Raw genomic sequence first — 11,240 nt, 5'->3', positions numbered from 1 at the left:
TTAAAGTTTTTTTTTTTTTTTCATAGTTTTTCTTAGCTTGAGCCTTTGGTCAGTATGTAGTGTCCTTTTTTGTCTCTTATGACAGTCTTTATTTTAAAGTCTATTTTGTCTGATATGAGTATTGCTGTTCCAGCTTTCTTTTTATTTCTGTTTACACAGAACATCTTTTTCCATCCTCTCACTTTCAGTCTGTATATGTCCCGGGATCTGAAGTAGGTTTCTTGTAGACAGCATATATGTGGGTCTGGTTTTTGTATCTGTTTGGCCAGTCTGTATCTTTTAGTTGGAGCATTTAATCCCTTTATACTTAAGGTAATTATTGAGACATATGCCCTTATTGCCATTTTGTGTTTGGATCACTTTTTCTTTTTTGTGTGTGCATATTGTAGATTTTTGGCTTGTGATTCCCATGAAGTTTTGATATACCAGTCTACATATTTAATACAGCAGCTAACAAGATTGTTTTCAGTTTCTGGTCTCTTAATTTCAACTGCATTTTCAATATAGTATGTCCCCTACCTACACACCTTCAAGTTGCAAACTTTCAAAGATGTGAATGTTTCTTTATGTGTCAAATCACATGTTAGTTTGTACGTCTAGCACACATTGTCACGTGCATGCATCCTCTACAGGTGGTGGTGTTTTTGTGTCATTTATTGCACAATACTGTGTAGAGTACAGTACTACAGCATCTTTATTTCAAGTCCAGAATGTCCATAAGCAAGAGGTAGATAGAATTAAATCTAGCAAGGAACCAGAACCTGTGCCATTAATGTCAGGTGTGAGTAAGACTGCAGCTTAGCCTCCATCTCCTATTGCTGACAAACCTTGGGCTCTAACGTCTTCTCCCTCATCTCCCTCCTCCAATCAGCAGCTCTTCTTGCTTGTTCACTTGATGCTAGTCCTTGTATGCCAGCTGTTGTACTATACTGGTGTAGTTCTCAAGGTACTATACTGTAAGATTAAAGAGGTACTCTTTATTTTTTGCTATTTTTATTTGTGTGAAAATCATTATAAACTTATTACAGTACAAGGCTATATAGCTGATTATGTTAGTTGGGTACCTAAAATAACTTTGTGGGACTTATGAACAAACTGAATATATAAATTTGCTCTTAGAATGGAACTATTTGTATGCAGGGGACTTGCTGTATCCTGAATTTGTACTCACTTAGCAGTTGCTGGTTTTGATTCTGTGCTTGTTTGTGGATGATTTCTTACTTTGATTGTATGTTTGCCCTTACTGTTGATCTTTCGTATTTGTGATACTTCTGTTTCTAGCCATGGCCTTTCCTGTTTAGAGTCCTTTAGGAATTGTTGTAAAGCTGTTGTGATGTCAGATTGCCTTAACTTCACTTGCCTGTGCATTTTTTTGATTTCTCTATTGAATCTGAAAAAGAGCCAAGTTTACTAGCTTTTTTATTATTTTATCTTTTTTTAAATCACATTTTCTCCTTCTCAATTTTTCCCCAATGACATGTGCTTGCATGTGCACACGTGAAAGTGCAAAAATATACATTTATCAATGGTATCTATTATACTTTTTTATGATCTATGATTGGCCAATGCATAAAACATACACCAGAAATGATTCTTACAACTTAAGCAGAATATACTTTTAGAATATCCTGCTTGAACTAATCCTATTTTTAAAGAATTTAATGCCATTCAACATTTAGTTTTCAGTTTGCTTTTTTACATCTTTCAATTTTGTGTTATAATGCTGTATAAACTTTATCATTTTATTCCTGACTCATGTTCCAAATGCCTTGTTGGTTATAATAATGGGTATTTTTTGGAATCTCAGCTCTTAAAGGAAATAAGCTGATAAATCCTCAGTTCAGTTCTGTCACTCAGTCATGTTCGACTCTGCGACCCCATGGACTGCAGCATGCCAGGCTTCCCTGTCCATCATCAACTCCCAGAGATTATTCAAACTCATGTCCATCAAGTCAGTGATGCCATCCAACCATCTCATCCTCTGTTGTCCCCTTTCTTCTCCAGCCTTCAATCTTTCCCAGCATTAGGATCTTTTCCAGTGAGTCAGCTCTTCGCATCAGGTGGCCAAAGTATTGGAGATTCAGCTTCAGCATCAGTCCTTCCAATGAATATTCAGGAATGATTTCCTTTAGGATACCAGGTTGAATCTCCTTGCAGTCCAAGGGACTCTCAAGAGTCTTCTCCAACACCACAGTTCATAAGCATCAATTCTTCGGCACTCAGCCTTCTTTATAATCCAACTCTCACATCCATACATGACCACTGGAAAAACCATAGCTTTGACTAGATGGACCTTTGTTGGCAAAGTAATGTCTCTGCTTTGTAATATGCTATCTAGGTTGGTCATAACTTTTCTTCCAAGGAGTAAGCATCTTTTAATTTCATGGCTGCAGTCACCATCTAATGTACTTAAACTGTTTTTATAGTACAGCAGAATGACTTAGTAGAATCATTAGAGCATTTAGGCAGGATGAACAGCAAAGGCAGTTTTATTTTCATACTAGCTGGATAGTGACTATGCATTTGGTATGTGTCCTTGTATACATGAAGTGGAAGCAGCAATGACACTTGCAGCTTTTCCAGCCAGAATATCTTTTTAGAAAGGACACCAGATTTTGAAGACAGATAAAGGTTTTCCAACTTGCCTCTTTCACTTAATAGCCTATGTGACCTTTAGTGACAATTTCAACTTACTAAGGACCAGTTTCCTGTTTTTCTGAGAAGAGACAATAACAGACATTGTACATTCTTGAGAGGATTCATATAAATTACTTGATACCAGTGCTTGGCATGTAACTATATTCTGTTAGTGTAGTGGCAAAGATTACAGAAGTAGAGGAAAGTGTGAATATAAGTAACTAATTTTGGCACGTTTGTAAACTATGTTTTCTTTGATTTATAAACATTATTTGTGGTAGCTGATTTTAATATACAGGTGTTGTATTACTCTTGATGTTAGATGAGATTAATCAAAAATTTGGAGAGAAAACCATTACATATTTTTTATTCATATAGCAATATTCTGTAAAATTCAAAACCTCTACATATTAAAAAGTCAGATAAGTCAGCAGTGTAAAATAATAAAAAATATACATAGTAAAATTCCTCTTTTTCATCATGTTTTGCTTACTTTTTCTATAGAATGTGATAGTTATTTGTTAATTCTGTTTAATAAGCACACATATGTTTTATGAATCAGAATTTTTAAAAAGGTGTGTTTATAGTTTAATAAACACAATTTAATAAATATTAAATTTTATACAATTAAACACAATTTAATAAATATTGGTATTTTCATTCCTTGGAAAGTGTCTGGGGTTAAGTTACTTATAAAATGTATCTGCCAAAAACTGAATTGTTTAATATTCCTTTGTCCTTCTGAGAGAATCTGGAAGAAGAAATTGAATTGTTTGCTTACATAGAAAAATATTGGAAAAAAGCTATATTAAATCACATGCATGTGGAAATTAATTGATGGTCCAATAAAATAAATTTTAATGTACTTCAAATGTTTCTTTTCTCCAGATTGCTTCCTTGTAATTTTTTTATGTAAGGTGAAAGGAAGTATTTAAATAAGTTCTGTTGTAATTTAATTAAAGTATTATTTGGCCTTTCATTTCATTTTCAAAATAATATTTGAAAAATAAAGATAAACCTAAAATCCTTTGATAAAGAATTCTATCCTCTCTGTCATGAACTTGATTTACCACAGTCTCATTTCTTTCTATGGTCCCTTTCATTGTTTCTCCTTAGGCAAGTTTGAACTAGTAGCTGTTTATATATATATATCTTTGTCAGGGTCTCGCTCACTTCTAAATATTTTCAAATGTCATTGCCTGAGAAAGATCCCGTATCACTTCCACTCCAATTGGCTAATTTTTTTCTAAACAACCATTCAGTGACAGCAAATGTTATTGGTTCCTTACGTGTTACTACTTTTTTGCCCTCTCCTCACATTCTAATAGGAGTCTAAATAAACACAACTTGTTAATTCTCATTTTAAATTTATATTGGAAAAAGTGGCCACATTTTCACTTACCCTTTTCAAAAAATAAAAACCATCCCTTTACATATTACATCTTAGATTATCTAATCTCCATTTCACTATTGTCTGAATAGCAGCTCTAGAAGTTTTGTAAGAGGAAAGTTAGAAGGTTTGGCCATTAATAATCCATAAGGTATTTTTTGGTAAATATATATCAGTGTCAAATTATGTTTACCTAAATTATGTATGTATTTTGTTAACCAACTTGGATAACTTTCATATCTTATTAAGGATTTAAGGGAAAGAGCAAGAGAGTTCCAGAAAAACATCTAAAGAGCCTCTTGATGAAAGTGAAAGAGAAGAGTGAAAAAGTTGGCTTAAAGCTCAACATTTAGAAAACTAAGATCATGGCACCCAGTCCCATCACTTCATGGGAAATAGATGGGGAAACAGTGGAAATAGTGGCTGACTTTATTTTTCTGGGCTCCAAAATCACTGCAGATGGTGATTGCAGCCATGAAATAAAAAGACGCCTACTCCTTGGAAGGAAAGTTATGACCAACCTAGACAGCATATTAAAAAGCAGGGACGGTGCTCGCTTCGGCAGCACATATACTAAAATTGGAACGATACAGAGAAGATTAGCATGGCCCCTGCGCAAGGATGACACGCAAATTCGTGAAGCGTTCCATATAAAAAAAAAATAATAATAAAAAGCAGGGACGTTACTTTGCCAACAAAGGTCCCTATAGTCAAAGCTATAGTTTTTCCAGTGGTCATGTATGGATGTGAGAGTTGGACTATAAAGAAAGCTAAGTGCTGAAGAATTGATGCTTTTGAACTGTGGTGTTGGAGAAGACCCTTGAGAGTCCCTTGGACTCCAAGGAGATCCAACCAGTCCATCCTAAAGGAGATCAGTCCTGGGTGTTCATTGGAAGGACTGATGTTGAAGCTGAAACTCCAATAATTTGGCTACCTGATGGGAAAAGCTGACTCATTTGAAAAGACCCTGATGCTGGGAAAGATTGAGGGCGGGAGGAGAAGGGGATGACAGAGGATGAGATGGCTGGATGGCATCACTGACTCGATGGACATGGGTTTGGGTGATCTCCAGGAGTTGGTGATGGACAGGGAGGCCTGGCATGCTACAGTTCATGGGGTTGCAAAGAGTCGGACATGACTGAGTGACTGAACTGAACTGAACTGAAGGGAAAGAGAGAGGGTTCACTTTTAAGTGAATTTAATTTAAGGGAAAGAGTATTTCTTAAGGAGAGGGTAAGGAAGAGAAAAGGAGGAGTAACCTGAGGGGAGAAGGGGAGGAGAAGGAACATTAGTTTTGTGTATTGTTAGTGAGGTTTGTGATGACTACTATCTCTTCATGGAAAAAATTAAATGATGAGTTATAACAGTTTTTATCATTAAAATATTATAGAGCTATTTTATTGACCAAGTGAAGAAAACAAAATAAAATTCTCCTTTAAATCAACATAAGACAAAAGCAGAACCTAGTGGAATCATATGAACTTCTTGGGAAACCCAAGTTAAATTTGTTAACTTAAACTTTGCAGACTCATTGAAATGGATGGTAATCATAGTAAAGAATCCCAAGATGAGGTCTGATCATGTGAATACAGCACTCTGAGCTGTGCTCTACACACAGTGAACACATTATAATAAATATGTGAAGATAATTTTTACTCTAAGTGACACATTTAGTAGCAAGAAGACCAGAGCCAGAGGCCCAGTCATATTATGTGTATATGCATGCTAAGTCTCTTCAGTAGTGTCCAACTCTTTTTTTGCAACGTTATGGACTGTAGCCCGCCAGGCTCCCAGTCCATGAGATTCTCCAGGTAAGAATACTGGAGTGAGTTGCCATTTACTCCTCCAAGGGATCTTCTTGACCCAGGGACTGAACTGAGTCTCTTGTGTCTCTTGCATTGGCAGGCGGGGGAAACCAGTCACATTAGTAGACCAGAATTAGTACATTTGCATTTGAGATATGAAATCCCAAACTTTGCTCATGCATTGTATCTCTTAATTATAACAGGGTTGGATTCATGTAGGCTCCCCTAAAGGGCAGATTCCTAAATGTGTAGATTTTGGAACGAGAGAATTAGAAGCAATAAATAATTAAAAATATACTAAGTGGAATAAGATGGTATTTACTGAAAATGTTTTGAATTTTAAATGTAAACACTTCTGAAACTGTATCAGTAAAATCCTCTCAATTTAAAGAAAACACAATAGCTTATAGAAAACTTAGCATAATCATTTGATATTGGATTTAAGCAAAGCATGTCTCTAGCTTTCAGCCATGATTCTGACTTAGTGGTTCCTGTATTAAAAGAAAAGATGCCAAAAATGATGTTATTATGACCTGAAAATTAAACCTCTGAATGTTCAAATTGATAAGTAAAGCACCACCACAGCGAAATATATGCACAATCATGAATTGTACAGTAATCAAATTTTAATGCGGGGGGGAACATTAGTGTAGAAGCACATGACTCACAAAAAAATGTGTTTTGGTTTTGCTCTTTTTTTTTCTGCAGGAAAAAGTTCAGCACTTACAGAAGGCTTTTGCTTCAAGAGTAGATAAATCCACACAAACTGAACTTCTAGGCTATGATGTAAGTAGCTATATAAAACCATTTTTATCTTTTTTATTGGTATTCAGACCTCCACAGCTTATTTACTTCTATTGCTGCTATGTCCATGCATTGATTTAATAGGATTTAGTGGTACACCATTTATCTTTTGCTCTTAAATAGTCCCCAAATACCTTCTGGAACTGAAAAAGATAATTACAGGCCCTGACTAGCATACCAATGTATTATTAATTTCTTTAAACCAACATCTCTAATACAGTCTTCTGAATTAGTGAATTTGCAGACATGTGCAAGAGATGTATTAGAAAACTAAGACAATTTATTTTTAAGAAAGTTCTGATTTATTTATTAACAGATTAATAAAGTTATTATATTTTCAATCACCAAAGGCCAAGTACATCATTTTTACATTGTGGCACATAAAAGGGAGCACAACTTTGCAGAGAAATTTACAATACTAGTTTAGCTCTTGGGCTTTGGTGTGGGCTGCAGAAAGTAATTTAATTGAAAGTTAGCATTTTTTTCTTCATGTGAAATATTTGTTGAACTGTCAAAATAGGAATGTAAAACATGTTTTAATACAAGATGACTTCCAGTAGCACTAAATGATTTTAGAAAACTTTGATTCAAATATCTACTTAAACAAAGCTATGAAATTTTCACTTTGCCTAAGTTCACAACTTTAAATTTTCTTTCGATGAAAACATAAATGAGTTATCTTCTTTATGTTGAACCTAATATTTGTGAGAATACTCTGCTTTTTAAAAAAAATTATTATTATTTTTACCACTCTATTGGCAAGTAGTAATAGAATAGAAATAATTTTAGATCTCATGAGGGGATTTAATGACAAATTGTCAACCGATCTTCATGTTCTTATTTGTGTTGCCTTTCAAAGTGCATTAACATATGTAACATAAAGCTGTCTATCTCTATTAGGAAATAAACCAGAGTTTTGAATTTCAGCTAAAATGGTTTTCAGATAGTTATGTGCATTATTTTTTAATTCAAAAAATTAAAAGCTATCCTTCTTTTGAGTTATTCTCTTATACTTATTTCATGTTTATTCTTAATACCTAAATATTCTAGATATCAATATTCTGACTATAATACTTCTTCAATTCCAGTGCTTTGATATTTAAATGATAATGTTTCAGATATTTAAAAGTAAATGTTTTTAGTAAGTTCAAATATGCTTTAGTGCACTAATTCAATATTTATCTGTTTAAGAGGAGTTATTGTTTAATTTTTTTTTTCTAGTACATATTATTGTGCTTAGGTCTTTGGGATATAAAACCAGTACGTATTTTACAATTAATAATCCATATGTTTTTAAATCTGTGAGTCAGTTGTCCAATAAGAACAATAAATTCATAGTCCACATTAAATCTTATTTCAACATAAATTCATTTAACACAGGAGCTGCAAGTAAACTTAGAATTCACCTATTTCAGTGCCCTCAATTTTTAAACAAGTTGACTAAGTTCCAGAAAAGTGAAGTCACTTGTTCACTAATGCACATTCTTTGTGGAAATCTGATCTTTTAAAAAGTAGTGATTATCCTTATAACAAGGAAAAAGGAAGTAGTCATGCATTTGCACTCAGATATTTCATTTTACTTAATTTAAGAGACTGATGTTTAGCAGACTAAATTCTAAATTTCTAAATAACTGAATGTAAATGTAGACTGTAACCCTCTTAGATCTACAGCACTATTGGTGCCAGTCAGAAATGCCCACTAAGACATGATGGTATCTGTGGGGAGAGAGCTAAGTTCTAGCTACTAGATATTCCTTATGCCTGACATTTGAATGCCTGTCTGTGCCCCATACTTTTCTTGATTTTACAAAATGTCTTATATCAATGGTATTTAATTCTCCAAACATGTAAACAAAAATTAAAGCCATGATCATAGTTAATTCTTGATCATACCTAGCCTCTTCTCATATCTGACAATGAGAGCTTAATGTATTTTACTAGATAAAAGTAATGTTAAAGAATAATTTCTTAGTAGTGAGTCCTTAATGGATCCCCTTGTACAAGTTTCTGATATGATTTGGGTAGTTATTAACATAGAATAATGTTCTAAAGATTTCATATTTTGTACTTCTTGGTGATATATTTTAGGACATAAGCATCAGAATCAGGACAAAGATATGCATGCAGAACCTTCCACCAGTAACTAGATGTAACTGTCATAATAGATTTTAAGGCAATTGGTATTAAAAAAACAAAAAACAAAAAAAAACTGGGATGGGAAATATTTTAAATAAAACAAGTAAAGTATTTTAAATCTGCTGAGTTGTAACTATTTGGAATATTATTCATTAATGTAACTTTTTCATGACTGAAATATATTTTCTATAATTTTCAATAATGGTTTATAATTTTTTATATTTTTGTATGCAATAAGAATAATTTGTTATCTTTGATATTTTGCTCACATTTTCTCAGGAAATATAATTTGATCTTTAATTTATCACAAGTGTATATACATATATATACCTACATACATGCTATTTGACATTTGCAATAGTATTTGTGAGAAGAAAAATGTTCTAGAAATCTGGCATATTATGGATGATGTTTTCACCTCTTTCTTTTTAAAGCTGTCAATATTAGCCACAAATTGTTCTTTACTGATCTTTATGGATCATGTTTCAGTGACATGAATGTTAGAATATAATCAGTCATGTCCGACTCTTTGCGATCCTATGGACTGTAGTCTACCAGGCTCCTCTGTCCATGGGATTTTCCAGGCAAGAGTACTGGAGTGGGTTGCCATTTCCTTCTCCAGGGGATCTTCCTGACCCAGGGAACGAACCCAGGTCTCCTGCATTGCAGGCAGATGCTTTACCCTCTGAGCCACCAGGGAAGCCCTATAAGAGACTACAGTATCTATTAATATAATTTCCTTGTGAAGATAGCTGTTACTACACATTTTGCTTAAGATGGGAAATAGAATCCCCGGGAGATATTAATTATAATGAAAACTATTAAAAGAAATTTCAAAATTTCAAAAGATATTAATTTCCCAAAAGATATTAATTATAATGAAAACTATTAAAAGAAAGTTCCAAATTTCCAAATTCACTACAGTGATTAAGTTCAAAGGTTTGTACAATAAACAACTTCTAGCCTGCCACAGATTTATCAAGAGTCTTAAAACTAATGTTAAAGTACAACATGCTCTGACTTCTAATGCAAGTGGCAAGAATTATTTAAAAATAATTTCAGAGTGTCTCAGCAAAGGCCTATAAACACAATAGTTCTTATGATGAGGGAGATTGTTAAATAAATGATGAATGTGTCTTAAATAATCAATGCCAATTTAACCTCTTTCACCCTCCTCTGTCTGCACAGGTTTAGTTTATTGAAAGATCAAAGAATAATTTCTTAGGTGTCAGTTGTGTTATTACAACAGAATGGAAGATGAATAGATGTAGTCAGGTAGCAATGTTGTCGATTACAAGATTATGTTAAGAGGTAGGCAAGATTCTTCTGATTACATCAGCTGTATAAATAGATACTTCAACAAAGCACATTTGCTGCCTATAAAAATTTTATAGTTTGAACTACTGCAAATAACATTTTGGTTAAAGCAGTTGAGAATGAATGACCAAAATGCTACACTGAAATTTTATTTTCTGACAGTGAGAAGATTCAGATCCTTTAATTAATTTGACACCATTATGGACAATTTTTTAACTTCCTCGGGCTTCCCTTGTAGCTCAGTTGGTAAAGGATCTGCCTGTAGTACAGGAGACCTGGGTTCGATCCCTGGATTGGGAAGATCTCCTGGAGAAGGAAATGGCAACCCACTCCAGTATCCTCGCCTGGAAAATCTCATGGACAGAGGAGACTGGTGGGCTGTAGTCCACAGGGTTGCAAAGAGTCGGACACGACTGAGTGACTAACACTTTGTTGTTCTACAGAAGATTGTCATTTTCAAAGTGACTGATTAACTTTAGGTGTAAGTTTTCCTTTCAGTTACTTCCTAAACTTGACTCAGAACAGTCATAGTGTCTTGAGACTGCTCTTTTAGGCAGAAACATTGAAGTTTTAAGATCTTCCACTCAGTGGCATATATTTTACACTTATATTTAAAACAAGTGTTTAGTTGAACTAGGAATGTTTTGTTCATACTTTAAGAGTTTTAAAGTTACCAGGTATTTCATCAGGTATTATTATTCATCACTGTCATTCTAAATATTATTAATAGTTTGTATATGGCTATTTTAAAATCAGCTGAAATGTGGTTTCACACACATTATGTCTCAGTCATACATGAGTGAAGCATAAATCAGTATGGAAACGTATGGTCACACCTCTGTGTGTTCTGCAAATATTTTAATGCATTTCCAAGGGTGGGACTTGCTTTATAAACACAGCTTTCTACTTAACTAGTTGCATTATGAATACAGATTTTGAAAAACTCAATGCAATTACCTGTGTATTTGCAATCTATGCTATTTTTCTCATGTTTAGTTTTGCAGGCCCTCCTGGCACAGTTAGTAGTGTTCAGGGAATTCTAACAAATAAAAAATTGTTCATAATGTAAGGAATAAGAGTAATTAGTTTTTACACTAATTGTTTTATTAGCTATTAGAGCAGGAGAGTATTTTGTGTTATGCTAATATATT

The 11,240-nt window shown here is 33.7% G+C and overlaps 1 protein-coding gene across 3 annotated transcripts in view; it reads left to right on the top strand.

The window, feature by feature from the left end:
* The window catches only part of CCSER1 (coiled-coil serine-rich protein 1), a 1,491,930-nt gene that overhangs the window by 822,560 nt on the left and 658,130 nt on the right, over positions 1-11,240 (top strand). For all 3 annotated transcript variants that reach the window (XM_010860144.1, XM_010860145.1, XM_010860146.1), the window contains exon 9: positions 6,541-6,618. In XM_010860144.1, the coding sequence (XP_010858446.1) occupies positions 6,541-6,618 (78 nt within the window). The remainder of the gene's footprint in view (positions 1-6,540; positions 6,619-11,240) is intronic.

This window comes from Bison bison, unplaced genomic scaffold (assembly GCF_000754665.1).
Source record: "Bison bison bison isolate TAMUID 2011002044 unplaced genomic scaffold, Bison_UMD1.0 scf7180017864464, whole genome shotgun sequence".
Lineage (NCBI taxonomy): Eukaryota > Metazoa > Chordata > Mammalia > Artiodactyla > Bovidae > Bison > Bison bison.
Note: the sequence above shows the minus strand (reverse complement) of the source record. Positions and strands in the feature narration are given on the sequence as shown.